This window comes from Juglans regia, chromosome 7 (genome assembly GCF_001411555.2).
Source record: "Juglans regia cultivar Chandler chromosome 7, Walnut 2.0, whole genome shotgun sequence".
Lineage (NCBI taxonomy): Eukaryota > Viridiplantae > Streptophyta > Magnoliopsida > Fagales > Juglandaceae > Juglans > Juglans regia.
In genome coordinates this window covers 23,376,109-23,393,145 of record NC_049907.1, presented here as the reverse complement: position 1 = coordinate 23,393,145, position 17,037 = coordinate 23,376,109, and the positions used below count along the sequence as shown (strand labels likewise).

At 36.3% G+C, this 17,037-nt stretch overlaps 1 protein-coding gene across 1 annotated transcript; it reads right to left on the bottom strand.

Moving 5' to 3' along the window:
- Window positions 1-6,235: 6,235 nt before the first annotated feature.
- Window positions 6,236-7,120, bottom strand: LOC108986791 (putative UPF0481 protein At3g02645). Its single transcript, XM_018959552.1, has one exon. It carries the CDS (start codon window positions 7,118-7,120, stop codon window positions 6,236-6,238), a length of 885 nt encoding a protein of 294 aa, XP_018815097.1.
- Between the last annotated feature and the right edge of the window lie 9,917 nt (window positions 7,121-17,037).

The following is a 17,037-nucleotide window of genomic DNA, read 5'->3' as shown; positions in this document are numbered from 1 at the left end:
CAGGACATACATTGCCCAAGGAAAAGGTGTTGGAAGCCTAGGTCTTTTGTGTAATATATGAAATCTTATTTTTGTAAAAGAGCCTATATTTTAGTTTAATGATTTTTGTTGTAAAACTCTCTTAGATTTGTAAATGCAAGTTTTAAATTTTAACTTTAAAATCTTTTATATCCTAGGAAGGGGAGGAAAAAGTTTTAAATGGTTAAGTAATTCCCGTCTCATTTTTCTAAAATAATTTTCTAAAGTCACACCACAAGGATGAGCATTACACTTGTCTCCTCCTTCAAAGCAGATACTACTTCTGCTAGCTGAGCATGGCGAGTACCTTCCGCCAAAGCGCAGGAACTCTGTGACCATTGTTATGAATAAAGGGATTTTTCGTTGTAAAAATAAATGAATGTGATATGTTACTATTCGCGAGGATCACTGACCTTTAGGAATCTTTTGATGAAAACTGATTAATTTCATTGAACCCATGCAGAATATAATTAGACCCTTAAAGGACAGACCCACTAATTGACAAGATTACAATAGCCCAAAGGGCTTGCTCACGTTCTACTAGAATGTAACCCACCCAAACTAACTGGCCCACTAACTAAGACCCAATCAACACACTTAACGGAAAACAATTAAAGCGAAGTACTTAAATAACCCCAACTAAATACAAATGGACATTGAAGACGTAACCCTAAGACAAACCCCCAAATAACATTGACCCCCTTCAAATTCGGGCTTTAGTCGTCGCACATAACAGTCTCTCTCTTTATCCTTCTCCGTCCGCCTCCCTCTCTCTCTCTTCGTAACTCTCACCCATCACCCTAATCTCCTTCCAATGTTTGGAGCTACTTACGATTTCATGTTCTATTTTACTATCCAATAGGGATTCTCTCACGCATTAATCTAAGCTCATTTATGCCCTAGTTTTTTCCCTTTTCTCTCTTCATCATCTCTCAAATCACAAAGACCCAATATTGTAGCTGGGGATGATGAACGGTTTCAATTGATACCAAATCCACTTTCTAATTTGGGCTAGATTTATTCTTCTACTAGCAGCCTATTGAAGTCTACAACTGTTCTAACTAGGCCCGACTCTTTCAAGGAATCACTTTCTAAAGCCCAACATCTTGGTTCCCCCCTCTTTTCTTGGGAGGTCCGACCATATGGATAGCGGCCATAATGATAAGGCTATGGGAACAGGCGAAACTCAACTATAAAGTGGAACAGTGGCCACTCGACTGACTATCATGAACGAAAGTGAGGGAAGGAGTTCAGATTGGATCCCTTAGGAGAGAGACGGGTGCCATCTTAGATTCCTCTTCCCACCATAGATTCTCGTACATGATAGATCTAGTGGTTCAATTGTGCTATTCTGTTACAGTCTCCAGCACTATTGAGGAGTGAAGATTAGTATCGACAGTTGTTTGGTGTTCCACCCGATGAAGTGAGTGGCTAAAGGGTTTTTTGTTTTTAATTTCTATTTGGAGCAAGTAATTCTTTAATGTTTCATAGTTGAATAATTGGTTTTTGCCCAATTATGTATAATCTTCCAATGTTTATGTAAGTTAGCCTTCTTGTAATTATTGCAAAGATAGTCCCATCATGTTTTTATGGTTATCTTGTGGATATTCATGATATTCGAGATATTGAAACTAATTATTTAATATTTTGTCTTTATATATTACTTTGGAAAATATTTGTCTCTCTTCAACCATCCATCCATCTATCTCTCTCTGTGTATCTATTTTCTATCTATGTATGCATACACACATACGCAATCATATGTACAAGATAGGGTTTTCAAAATTTTGAATGGTTTCCTTTGTTTTTATTATTTGAAAACATGCTTAACCTTACCACTTTTCTTCTTTTTGATCTGCAGGAGAATATACTTATTCATGTTATCTTTATCTTTATAAATCAGTCCTTAATCTTATTTCACGACTTTGGTTTTGGAAAGTGGATTACTTTCTTGCCATTTTTCTTTATGTCCTTATGTCATTGTTTTGGTGGATGCATCAAGTTACCATTAATAATTCTTCTTCGGTTGTGAAAAGGTCAGCAGCTGGCGGACTAAAGGTATATATACACATGCACACTTGTATTGCTTAGCGAGATCTGAACTTCTTCATGAATTTTTGAGAGGCAGTTTTCACATTAGTCTCATAGGAAGCCTTTCTTTCATCATTTTTGCTCTTAAATGATGTCACCAGCTTTATCTTTTATCATACTTTACCAATTTTATTATTTTAAAATAATATATATATTATATTACCAATTTGTTGAACAGCTTTTTAGTTTTTGCAATCTTTAACAATCTGGGAGTTTCCCTTAATCAGGAGGTCTTTGGTGTGGGGTGCGTTGGTGGAATTATGAACAAGGTACCACCAGATAATTTTTCACACTACTTTTTTCAACTAACTCTGATCAGTTATGTGCGGTGTGATGGCAGATAAATAATTGATCTTTTATGGCATCATTGGCGCGTATGTATTTTGACTAAGATGGCCCCCATTGGTTTTGTTGGCACTAGTCCCAAATGCTTACTTGGTTTTAACAAGGCACTAGCCTCTCTATGCACAAACATTTGTTGGACTTTTATATGTACTTTCCCTTGCTAAGACTTATTTTTGCGGAAGTGGATTTGCATGTGTAGATGTGAGTCTATGATTCTTTCTATGTATAGGCAAATGGTTCTCGTGGTTTTGTGTTTTAAAATAGTTTAGTTATTAGCTGAAATTGAGATTGAGTTGGATTGAGTTGAACTCATTTAATTTGTAGTTTTGAAGGAACTCATATTATTATTTTTTATTTCTGCTGGGCTCACTAATTGATATACTCGGAATATGATGAAAATGTTTATGCTTTGGATAAACAGGTCAGAATGACTATTCCTTCCCATGTTTTCATGTTTTATGGGTCAGAATTGATTTAAGCGTGAAGTGTGTTTTCATGGCTATTCCTTCCCATATTTTCATGTTCTTATGTTGTCTCTGCTATGTGTTTGACAAAATTCGGCCTATACGCATGAAGTTTGTTGCTTTTGCAATTTGCTAGATGTTTCACACGTTAGTTATTACTTTAGTTTCGTTAGAGAACCTTTAGTCAATGTAAGCCAAACTCCTTTATCTGCCCGAAAAAGTAAGCCAAACTAGTTAGAGAATCCTGTGTTGCCGGAAAAAGTCTTTTTTCTTGTAGGTATACCTAATATGTTTAGGTATGCAAGTTTCGTGCAATCATTTAAATAAAAGTTGGATCCACCATAAAATAAAAATAGACTTTTTTATTTAGTTCCCAAGTGTGCATATTTCTGAAAGGTTTTTCGGAACTTGCATGCTCTAAAACTATGCAAGTCATTTCTAGTAACAAAAGCGAAGAATGATCACTTTGTAAGACGTAATAAAAAAAAATTATTAAAGAAACAAGAATTTTTTAGAAGCTAGTTATGATCGGAGCTATACACTACAAGAAATTAGGTATTTTTCAGTGCTCAAAATCGTCACAAATATATATAATAATCGCTACATTTGATCATTTTTGGCGATTTTTAAATCGCTGCAGGTTCGACGAAATTTTAAAGGCTTTTTTGATTAATTTCAACAATTTTATACAAGAAAATGATATATACAATTTCTAGAGGCTGGTTCATGCAAATACTTTATAAAAAAGTGAATCTCATCATGAAAAAGTGTTAAAAACTTACTGTTTCTTGATAGAATCTACATTTTTACCAAGAATTTTGTACAAGACTTGTACATTTAGAACTTATAACTAGCATTACTCTCGTTATAAAAAAATTAACTGTAAGCTAGCTTTAGATGCCCCATTTCTCTCACATCTTTCTCATTGTTCAAATTGTTGAGTCTTCCATTCAATACAGTTTCAAACCACCACTTTTTCAGACACCACCAAAGCATGCACATGATCATAAGGACCCAAAATTTAGATAAACAGGAATTCACCGACTTCTCAATATGATAGAGGGAAGAAATAACAATTCAAATGCATCCGACATGCAAACTCAAGAAAAATAATATCAACAAAAGAATACAATAATCTATTAACCTTGGTGCAGAGGAAGAGAAATGCAATTATTAACATTTATCAAACAATAACTATCCCACTTTATAAACGCAGATCAAATGTCAACTTTCAAGTCAGTGCCAGTTATTCCAAGATTCATAGAAAATCTTAAAACACAAAGGACAAGCTTAAGAGACCATCCGAATTAGAGCAAGCTAAGAACTAATAAGAATTTCTTCTTGGATACATAGATAATTCTACAGTATAGGTACAAAACACAAAACCCAATCTCTGAAAAGACTAAACTAAGAAATCAAGCAAAGATAAAAGGAATGAAAAGAACCCATATGTGAAAACCGAAGGAAATATCAGGGGTGGTCGTGGTGGTAGCTTGGGGTGGAGTGGTGGCTCGGGAGGAGCACGGCGGTGCTGAGGAGAGCTGGTGGTCGTGGGTTGCAAATAGAGCAAGGGAGAAAGGGAGGGCCTCAGGTTGCTCGACTAGGCGTGGAGGAGAAGGGGCTCCGACAGAGGATTGTCAATGGTGCCGAGGTGTGGGTGGTTTCAAACAGCGCCCCCAGTGGCGGCAATATAGAGAAATCCGAGAGAGAGAGAGAGGTGAGGCCAGATTCGGGGAAAATGCAAGAGATCTGCGTGGGGGCTAGAGGAAAATGAGGGGGTGGCCATCGAGGTGAGGTGGCGGTGGCGTGGGCGTGGTGGGGTCGTTGGTGACGGGCTGTGCGTGGCGAAGGCTTGAAGGAGCAGAGGGATTGGGGAGAGGGGTAGAGGGCTCGAGGGAAACAAATGAGGGGAAAACGTAATGCACGGCTATTTAATTTTATGTGCTTGTTTCCGACGATTTTCATTCGCCGCTAATAAGCTTTAATTGCCGCATATTTTGTTACGGCAACAACTTTTGCCGCAAATATCATTAATTACAGCGATTTTTCTAATCGACGGAACATTAACACCGCTACAGTTAAAAATTATTTTTTGTGGTGACAAAAATCGCCGCGAAAGATGAAAAAGTTGTTGCAAAAAGTGAAGTCTAAATTCTCTTCCTCCAGTTCCCAACTTTGCACTAGAGATTGAGCGGCGACTTGAAAATCACTAGAAATAACATATATTTGCAGCGATTACTTTTTCGATGATTTTAAAATCGCTGGAAAAGACCTGATTTCTTGTAGTGATAGTTTTTGTTGTTCGTGTCCCTCCATTGTTTCTTGAATTCTTGCCACCACTATAAGGGAAAGCTAGTATTCATTGAGAAGTGCTATAGTCACAAGGAGGCTTTATAAAAATAAACTTACAAACTGACACTGTTTTATGTGATATGTTAGATCTAAATTATAGTAAAAATAACTTTAGAATCTAACTTGTCATATCAAGTCACGTGATTTTGTGATTTTATTTTTGTGAAATCTCTTCGAGATTAAAACATTTCTCTTAATCATTCAATGTTTGGTTGGTTAAATACGACACTAACATGTATATATAGTACTTATTAAGTAGTCTTGTAATACGAATACATGATTTCATCCTATAAAAAATGCAATATCAGTTAAAATTATGATTGATAGAAATAAGTTTAATTATATAGATATAGTCGATCAGCTAGAAGTTAAGAAAGACCTTATGATTGACACAAACTGAAAATTAAGAGAAGAAAAATTATTATATTTATAGATAATTCCTTGTCACTTATATATGGTGTCTTAGTGATGTGTGGGATAACATACCATTGTCGTACGACTGTCTAATGTGTGGTTTGATAGTGAGATGAGATGACATGTTTTAGATGAAAGTTGAATAAAATATTGTTAGAATATTATTTTTTAATATTTTATTATTTTGGGATTTGAAAAAATTGTAATGATGAGATGAGATTAAATACTTTTACTATCCAAACGGGCTTAAGGCTCCAAGTAAAGAGAAATTTCCTTCCACATTGTTATTGAAGAGCAGTGCTAATCGCACGGACAGGGGCACAGATTAAAACATGAAATAGGATAAAATGGATGCACATACACTCCATCCATTTTACCCTATTTCCTGTGTTAGCCTGTGCACTCGTCCAAGTCTCAATCAATTTCGTTCAATAAAATATGATTCATATATAGCTCAACAAAGGATATGGTTTGCGGCCACACTCTTACTTTTATTATTCGATATTTATTACATTCACTAAGAGAACATACATTAAGACTACATGAAAAACCTAATGAATAATGGAAAATATGGTTTGTGCAATTGCAAGCGCAAGCAATAAGACAGCCGCCAAAAATGAAAGCAATGCCCAAGGACTGCTGAAATAATCACGCCTTAATTTTGCCATCCATACATTCCTACGTCTCTTGCAATGAATGTTTAGATTCTTGAAAGTTCTAGCATAAATGTTGGTCAAAAACCTGACATAGTGACCAAGCTTGTTAACCATCGAGGAAATACTTTCATCATCACCCAAACGATTAATGATAATTCCTTTTCGACGGAGTAATTCAACATACTTTGGAGAGTTAATGAGATGGTCCATGAAGCGCACATAGTTGTATACATAATTCAAACCATTTTGTCGATCACAGTATTGCTCATATGCAATTAGATTTCGTAAATAAGTTTCTGTATGATCATGTATGCTCAAAGGTGAAATCTCCATTAGCCCATTGTTGAACTTTATGGAAATCAAGTTAGATTTCTCTACCTTCTTGAATTTGATTCCAGCCTCTTCAAGCTCTGTGGCACTATGTATGTTCAAGTCATCAATCTCTCTAAGAGCATGTAGATGCTTAAATTTCTTTGCCTTGTGGAATTTGACTCCAGCCTCACGAAGCTCTTTACCGTAAGGTATTGACTTCCAGTTCTCAATCTTGTCCAGACAAAATAGATGCTTAAATTTGTCTACTGTCTTTAATTTGACTCCATCCATTTGTGTCCCTTTTTCACACTGTTTTGACTTATGGTCTCCATTCCTATTTTGATCATATATTTCCTTAAAATTATTTGCCTTGTTGAGTTCAATTCCAGCCTCTTGAAGTTCAATAGCAAAAGGTATTTTTCTCCAATTGCAAAGCTCATCTAATTTATCCTTAAATTTCTTTGCCATATTGAATTCAACTCCAACCTCTTGAAACTCTGAGCCATATTGAATTGGTTCCCAGTCTTAAATCTTTTTTAGACAATGCAAATCCGTCAATTTCTTTGCCAAATTGACTAGGGAGCCAGACCTCTGACGTTCACTAGAATTAGAGATTGCCTTCCTCCTCCTTTTCATTTTTGCAAGTAATGGAATGATAGCTTCACGAGTCAGACCAAATAGGCACTTAAATATCTCTGCATTCTTGAGTTTGATTCCTACCTCTTGATATTCTCTGGCATGATCTATTTCCGTATCAAGTAATGAAATACCAATGGTTGCATGTATGAGACCAAGGAGATGCTCAAACTCCGCATTCTTGAATCTGAACCCAACCATTAAACGTTCATATACCATTTTTAGAAGTGAAGGGGTGAGAGCTTCATTTGCCAGACAAAGTAGATGCTTAATCTTTTTGGTTGAATTGTTACTTGATGCATCAACATTCCATTCAAATGGTAAAAAGCCAGAGAAAAAATTAAGGGCAAGATCATTAAGTCGTGTCTGGATAATCTGAGCTATGGAGGTAGAGCTTTCAACACTAATTCCATCTTTCTCCTCATCAATATCGACAATGTGTTCTCCTAAGTTTTTGGATCGGTTATGAAGTAGTGTGTTGTTACTCTCACTAATCCCGAACAATTTAGCCAGAACAAAAAATGGAAGTTGATTTTCAAATAACAGTAGATCACGAGCTATTCTAGGAAGTACCCACTTCATTTGAAAGATTGGGTCATCGTGACAATCTTCTGTTTTACAATAGATTTCATACTTGTGAAACAACTCAATAATGAAACACCCATCAAGTACCATCATTTCTACAAACTCATCTGAGGTGTGGCTAATGTGTTCTCCATAGCATTTAAGAGTTGTTTCTTCCAATTCTTTCAAGGTGGTAATGTATGTTTCTACACTTCCTTTTGTTCTTTTAAGCATTTGTTGTAGATAGCGCAATTTATGCTCTTCCATAAACCGCTGGCCAACCTTGCCTTGGTCATTGTAAGGACCAATGGCAAGCAGCACGGGCTTGTAAGCCTTCTCGCTTATGTCACGTAATTGCTCATGCACTTTATACATACAACACTCTTTAGCATTTCTAGTCAACCCTGCAATATTCTTTCCCTTAAATTCCTTTATACGAGTGGACAATGTCTTCCTGATCATATTGTAAAGAAGTAGTACAAGTCTCTGTTCCTAATACAAACCATACAAATTCTCAGTAATTTTAACAAAAATTTCTGATAGAAAAATATAAGCTTTTTAATTGTTAATATGAATAGAGAGTAGACCTCATATTCTAGAGAAATAGTACAAATATCTGCTCCATGTATTTGCATACAAATTTCCATTAACATGTAACGAGTAAGACAGATTAAGCTTTCCACTAAACTGGATTGGAGGATTTCATTAGCTAGCATATCTTGTGCCATTAAGTAGGATGTACGAAACACATGCTTTTTTAATAGGATTAATGTAAGTGTGGGATACTTGTCAATTTAGAGGTCTGTGTAATTTCTTCCATTCCAATCTAAAAGGTGCTAAATCTAGAAATCATGAATCCCTTTATCTTAAATTTTATTTCTTTCCATTTACTTTGTTTAGACAATTGGCAGGTGTTTTTTTAGTATTGTGGCTTAGTTTCCAATTTCTGTCGTGGGAATTATTATTTATCTTTCTATTCCAACTTTCAAAATCACAAAAGCAGCTGAACTAAGTAGAAATACTATGCCATTGATCATTTTTCGTTGAGGGAAAGTACCTAGATTGGGTGGAAAAGCATTAGTGGAGTGCCTTACTATCAAGAGCTTCCATTCACCAACGTGGAAGACTATGCAAATTCTGCTCATAATTCAGCAACAAAGCCAATGGATTATTCGAGAGGGTTCAACTTCTTTTTGGTTTGGGAATGGGGCAGGGAATGGATCCTTGGTTCATAAGGGTTTTGTCATCACTTATTCTTACTTACAGGTCATGCACTCAATAACACAGCTTTGCTTCATGAGGTAAATGAATTCTCCATCAGACTGCGACAAGGAACAGACACGAGAGTATTTTGATGGCCTTTTTACTTTGAAGTCTACATGGAACTTATTGAGAGATCATGGTCCCAACTTTCCTTCTTCCGGTTTTATATGGAACAATATGCAGTACCCCATAAAAGTAAATATATTTGTTTGGAAACTATGGCATAATAAAATACTACTTGGTGATAGAATTCAATAGTGCGGAATGGCTTTAGCATCGAAATGTGTATGTTGCTCTCATGATTCTAGACAGTCTGCATCTCATGTTTTCTCGAGCTATGCTCTAGTTGGTACTTTGATGAGCATCCGTTTATTTTGGGGTTAATTCCTTTCCATTTATTTTGTTTATACATTTGGTGGGTGATTTTTTTATTATCGTCGCTTAGGATCCATCCATAGTACACTAGGAATTATTAGTGGAGTGCCTTACTGTCCCATTCCTTTTCGGCACCTAGATTGGGTGGAATATCATTAGTGGAGTGCCTTACTGTAAATAGATTCCATTCCATCCCAAAGGTTCAGGCATTCAATAACCTAGCTATGCTTCAGGAGGTAAACAAATTCTATACCAGGAACATACATTAGATTATGGAAACATATTCTAAATGAACTTTTTACTCTGAAGTCTGTATGGAACTTATTGAGGGACCAAGGCCCTAGCTTTCCTCATTCCTATTTTATATTGAACAATACCCACCTCACCAAGGTTATAACGAAATACCACTTGATGATAGAATTTAACAGTGTGGATGTAACACTCCGTATTTTAGTGTATTTTTTTTAATTGAAAGATTATTTGTTATTAATTTAAAAATTTATTCTCTTGTTTTAAAATTGGTTGGATTTTTAGTGGGTTTATTTTTATGATTTTAATTTTGTGAAAATTATTCTGAAGTGCTTTCTTATAATTGGTTATTGTAATACATTTAATTGTTTTTCATATTAAATTAACTTGTTGTTGGGTTTAATTATTTATTTTCATTTTAATCATTACGTTTGAATTATTTTATTTTACTTGCTGTTTTAAAATCATTTTCGTTGGATCATTTTTGTGACCCAAGATATGAACATTGGACCTCATTTCTTTTCCTATATTTTCTCTTTCCTCTTTTCTTTTTCTTCTTTTCTTCTTTTCCTTTCTTTCTTTTTCTTTTTCTTCCCCTGCTTCCCGCGCGCCGCAACCCCCCTCCCTCTGTCTGTCCGTTTCTCTTCTCCCCCAACCCGCCGCCGTGCGCTGGCAGTGACCGACACCGCCCCTCCCTCTCACCTTCCCTTCGACTGGCGACCACCTCCTTGTAATTTCAGCCCTCCTCGCGCCGCCGTTAGCCCCTACGCACCACACCAAGCCGCAGCACTCCTTGTGCCGCTGCGTCGCCGTCGTGCCACCTCCGGCTACCATCTTCTCACCACATCATCCTTGACCTCCTAGCAACCCAATGGAGCCAACCCCACCTCCGATCTGTCACCGGTGAAGCCTCACCATCAATATTTCCATTTGGGGTATTTTAGCCTTCGACCGCCCTCTACGCCGCCACCCACGACCAACCACCACCACCACCACCACTAGCTTCATCGACATCCATAAGTCCTACCCTATCAATTTCGGGTCTTCGTTTACACCCGTTCAAAAGTGGGTTTTTGAGACCCACGGCCACAGTGCGTTTGGCACTGTTTTGTTGCCGCTTCTAGCACCTCCGTGATCTTTCAAAATTTATATTATAGCATTGTAAGTATTTTGCCAAAGAACTTTTGAGATTTAAATGTATTTCTATGCTAATTCATATTTACTGTGAATTTATTGGTTATGCCGGGCTGAATCCGAGGAGTAAGGAGGTCGGTTGGATTGGATGATGGAGTTGTTTGTGTGAGATTGGTTTATGCTATGAAATTTGTTGGCTGTTTCGGGTTTAAATATTGGTGTTTTGAGTTTGACGTTAGTCATGGTGAATATTGGTGATTTTTAGGAAGTGATGATATATTTTGAGATTTTGAGGGTTTTAAGTTTTGAGATATTAAAATAGGTTATTTTAGAAGTTTAGGCTTAAATATCGAAATCCGTGTTTGATTGAAAACCTATGGAAATTATGTGATTATTTTGTTAGGTGACGATTTATATTCGATTCGATATTTTTGAGGAAAATTCTGAAAAGCTAAGTTGTCCAGGTAAGCGGGGTTCCTATGCTAGGTTTTATACAAGTTAATAGGATTGAGGTCGATTTTATGAAAACTTGCATATTTTGTGCTATGATGGGAACTTGTGAAAACAAAGATCAACCTTGGTCACTTATCTGCGTTATTCATGAAATCTATGTGAAAAAGGAAAAATTTGTTCTGACATACATTGTGTAGACATGAGCTAAATTATATTATGTGGTTTCTGAAATTTGAAAAAGCGAGCGATATTGAGAATATAGAAAATTGTGCATTTATTTAGAAAGATGTTTTGGCTTTTGTTGTCAGTGTGTGTAAACGGTCTGATTCTGTTTCGGTACTCTGTATTATTTTGATATAACATCTGAAAACCTTTGGCATGGTGTATTGATATTTGTGTTTGACTCTGTCTTTGCTCTGCTTTGTTTTGCTCTGCTCTGTTTGGGTTGGTAACAACTTCTCTGTCTCTGAGTGCACCCACTTTGGAAGAAAAGTGGTTTTATTGTAATTTTTCCTATGTGCACACTCGGGGCTCCGAGAAGAATAAAAGAAAGATTTCACCTCTGTCTCTGCCTAGTTTGGCCACCGTGGTTAACACAACCTTACCACGGAGGTGAAACATGATCTCTGCTCTGTTTGATGCTCTGTTTTGATCTGATGATGATACTCAGTTTATGTTATGCCAAAGTATTATGGGTTTTACGTGTCTTAAAACCATCGCTCTGTTACTTTTGAAAATATGTTCTGCTCTGCATGATAACTCTGGAAAATGTTTTGTTCTGCATGCTATACTTTGTAAATGCTCATGGTTGCATGCTAACATATGTCCTCTGCTTACTGAGTTGTTGATAACTCATCCCATATCTTCATAATATTTTTCAGATGATGTGGAGAGTCCAACTGAAGACCTGGATTAGATTGGTGAGCATGATTAAGCTGAGAGAGGATGTTAGAAGAAGGAATTTTGATGTCCTTTAGTTTTTATGTCTTTTAGATTTAATTATATCTTGGGCTTGGGTTTAGTAAGACTTTTGAAGTTATTAGTTTGGTTTGTTATGACTACTGGGAGATTTTGGACTCCTTAGTTTATTTTGTTGAAGTAATGACTTTGTAGAGTTTCAATATGGTTATTTAGAGTACTTGAGATTGAGTTTTGCTAATAAAGTTTTAGAGTTTTATTTTAATTGTGTTGGGAAACATATTTTTAAGTAATAGGTAGTAATTTTCCAGGCCAACCAGGTTTGGGACGTTACAGTGGAATTCTTTTAGCATCAAAATGTGTATGTTGCTCTCATGGTTTTACACAGTCTACATGCAGCTCTTGTTTTCTTGAGCCATGCTAACTCTAGTTGTTATTGTTGTTGTATGGCAACACTCTTCCTTCACTTTGGCTTGTCACTTACGTACACATCGTAGCTGTTGGAAAGATAGAGCTACCCAGAGGTTTGGGATTGCCTTGATCAAGGCAATATAGCTTTTAGCTCAAGGCTTATAGTTATTTTAAAAAAAATATTTTTTTTTTTTATATTATCTGAAAGTTGTATGGATTTATATTTTTTCACCTATTAACAGTCTGTTTTAAAATTGAAAATACGTTATGCATCATCCTTAAAAATATATTTGAGAAAAAGCATCATTTAAAGCAATGTTTTTTCTCATATATTCGTTTTAACTTATTTTAAATTAAAAAGTACTTTATATATTATATAACCCAAACAATCTAATTTATTTTTTCAAGAATATTTAAGATTATTATACACATTTTAAAGATGCCTAGCACAACTCATCCAAACAAGAAAGCATCAAGAAGTACTAAGGCTCTTGTTTCGAAAAATAAATGTTATAGATATATGTAAATTAATATGTTATAAAAAAATCTTAACTTTGGTAGGAATGTGACACGTGAGAGAGAATAAAGGAGACAAAAAGACGGAAGATTCGCGTTGTAACTATAACTGAAGTTATAAGCACCGAACCTTATTCCCTTCTTTTGCAAGAGGGGAATTATAAGAACTGAATGAATCTTTATTCTCCAAGTACGTACGGATTTTTCGAGGAAATCCAACCTCCACATGTCCAAGAGCCTTGATCATAAGGCTATTGACAAGCCTTCCCACCTAAAAGAACCTTCCCACGACGTGTGGTTAAAGGTTACATAACTTCTACAAGGACTCCCAATAGCTGTCTTTAAAAGGTGCAGCAAGCCACTTAATGAAGAACTTCTGTAATAGCATGATTTATATGAATGTAACTGGTTCGATTCGATCTGATTGATGGCAACAATATTAGAATCCATATATTCTCAGGCATCTTGTGACCAGAGAAAAAGAAAAACGAAACAAAAGAACCCTCTAGACTGTGACATTAAAACTTATATATGTAGCCTAGCGCAGATTCGTAATTGGTATGTAGCCTGTGAACCTTACAAAAAATTATCCCTTTACCAATTGTCCTGAAGGCATCCATGATGAGACGCCACTCGAATAGTATACCTAGCTAGGGCCTATACATAGAAGCACCCACCAAAAAAATATCCCTTTACCAATTGTCCTGAAGACATGCACCGATAATAGCATTAATTAACCTCGAGGAATGGATCGTAGACTTCTTCCATTATAACCAACAATGAGTGAATAATTAACCATATTGTTAATTGTAACACCAGGGCTTAGCGCATGTTTTTTTTTTGGGTTAAGTATATGAAGAGTCCAATTAAAATTTTTTGAGTACTATTTTATGAGTCCAAATTATTATTTTTTTAACAGTTATCAAATTTTTTAATGGACTTTTCATTATAGTTAAATTCTTGTAACATTTTTTTGAATTGGGTTAAAAATAATTTTATGGGCCGAGAAAATTTATATGACAAGTCCTAATATTATAGAGTTTTGGATCAAGGCCCAAAAAATTAGGGAAAAGCCCTTTTATTAATTTATTTTATTCACTTCCAGTCATGGCCCAAGTTTTGAAATGGACCAAAAAGCTCAAGTCCATGAGATTTTCGTTCTGGCCCCACGTTCATGCACGTCGTTTCCCTCCTCATGCACGTCTCTCCTTCTTGCTTTCTCTAGGATTTTCATATCACTCGCTTATATATATACATATATTATTTCATGCGAAGAGAAAACTGCCCAACCACAGTCACCATCATCAACTTGTTTTCCCTTAGCTTCCATGCACGAAACACGAGCCCACGATTAAACGGCCTTGGAGCCACTGTCCCATGCAAGCAGAATATTTCCTCATTACCGTCGACCCTCTTGTGCCACCAAGCTTCACACCGCTGCCAAGCTCTGCCAAGCCAGACCAGCGTTGCAACCATTGGAAAACGACCCAGCCACCTTCCCAACGCACCTGGTCTGCACCTCCGTAAACTGCCATGAACCTTTCAATCTTCCTTCGCTACATCTTGAGGATCAAACCGAGATTAACCACTGCCGTCAGTACCTTCACGTCCAACCGCTAGCCTTGGGCCCCTGGCCGTGGACCTAGCCGTCATTCAACTCTAGGCTGCATCCTCACCACCACGGAAGCTGTTAGGGTTCCTAGTGATGAAGAGTAATTGTACATGAAATAAGGCAATCATAGTGAAGAAGATACACACACAATGATAGAAAATACCTCAAACGTTCATACGCAATGGGGGATTCGAGGTCCCCACTTCCTCAGAGAAATACAAAAATTAGATGAGAAAATGCTCCAGAATGCCCAAATTGCATCATTGGCATGAGACTTAACAAACTCAATAGAAAATTACATAAAAGATCCTTTAACTTTTCTTCTAGAAATCTACTGAGACTTAACCGTTTAAATATACTAAACAATGTGTTTCTTACAATAAACCCATTATTGAAATAACATCAAACTATGCCGTTTCTTCTTATTAAACCAATGACGCCGTATGATAATGCTACTATGCGTTTTGCCTTTTGCCGTCATACGAAGTCTCCTTCTCGATTCCTCCTCAAATTTCACCTATGCACTTCAAGTCTCTCACCACCGACCCTAAAGCTCACTCCTTTAGCTTCCATGGACCTCCAAACTCGAAGGTACCTAACAGAAGCACAACGAGTCACCCACCGCATGAAACCAAACCACCCAGAACAAAACCATTGCTCAGCTTTAGGGCAACACCACAACTCCTCCAAAGTACTGTCTTGCACCGCCGTACCCCACACAGCCTCATTGTCCCCTGTTTTAGCTTCCTGAAAGTAGAGCAACACACAGCCTTGTGCCCTTTTCGTTCAAAGCCACCACACACGGTGCCAACCCCTCCACGTCGTTACCACCGGCACAGAAAACTCTGACAGTCACTCCATGCCACTCCTAGCCCACCGCGTCCCTCCCGGTAAGCCACCAACAGCACCTCCGTGTTACCTTCTCTCGGCTTACTCTATATCTTTCGCATATTTTTCTCATTCGTTGGTCTCTCTATATAGATCTCTCTCTCACTACTCTGCCAACGTGATCACCGCTGCCCACTACACCCAGCTACGTTGCGGCTCCACTCTCTTAGTGAGTATGGACGCCTATGTTGCATTGTTTGGTCTGGAGTTTTTGTTTTACAAACACAGTTTTCCTTTTGTATTCATGCTTTTCAGAAACAACCCATGTTTATGATTTTACATTCCCAAAACGCCCTTGTCACTAGAATAGCTCATTGGGCATATTTTTTTTTATATTAAACTTGTTTTGCATGGCTCTATTTGAGTGATAAGAAAGCCAATAGAAAATACTTTTCTTTTCAAAATAAATTGTTAAGTATTCTATTACTAATTTCAGTAGTGTTTTATAATAAGATTTTAGTTTAATTTTAAATACTTTAAAACTAATTAAGTCTATTTTAATTAAATGACATTTTTGCTTTGTCTACTTTAATAGATTTTGATATAATTATGTTATCCAATTTTATATTGTATAGTTGAACTTCAATAGTAAAAATAAGTTAGAATTTAATGTTTTAGTTGGAGTTATTAAGTGGAAAATGATTAATTTAGAAGGTGATGGTATTTTAGAGTTAAGAAAAGTTTTAGGTTTTGAGGTATTAAAACAGGTATTTCAGATTTAGATATTGAAATACTTGGATTGGAAATTTATTGAAGTTACACGATTATTTTATAGGTGACAGTTAATATTCGTTCAACACTGTTGTGAAAAAATTTCTGAAAAGCTAAAAAATCTAGATAAGCAGGCTTCCTATGCTAGACTTTGCATAAAAAGAAAATGAACTGATGTTGATTTATGAAAATGTGCATAATATATTTTTGTTTGAAAAGAAATGGAAAAATAACCTTAGTTATTTGCTCTGCATTACTCATGAGAATCGTAAGAAAAAGAATAGTATTTTTGTCATGACTGGTGCAGACATGAGCTAATTTTTGTGCATTTTGTTTCTGATCTGAAAGAGAACGAATATGAGTCTTTCTTTTTGAAAGTTTTGTCTTGATGAAATAAAAATGTTCTGATGCATGAGATCTAAAAGTTTTGCTGTGAATAAATGAAGATGTTTTGATTCTGTTTATTTTGAACATGTGGAATTATCTGAAGTTGTTCAGTATTTGGTTTTGGATATGATGTGGCATATGAAAACCTTGGCATGAGATTCTGATTCTGTATTCTGATTAAAGTATGATTATGATGGTTCTGTTATGTACTGATATGGCCCAAACGTGGGTTATAATAGTGGATACGACCCTTCCACGGGTTATAATT

Bases quoted from the DNA above. Each gene is read 5' to 3' on its own strand.
- LOC108986791 (XM_018959552.1), bottom strand. From the start codon at position 7,120: ATGGCAAAGAAATTTAAGGATAAATTAGATGAGCTTTGCAATTGGAGA.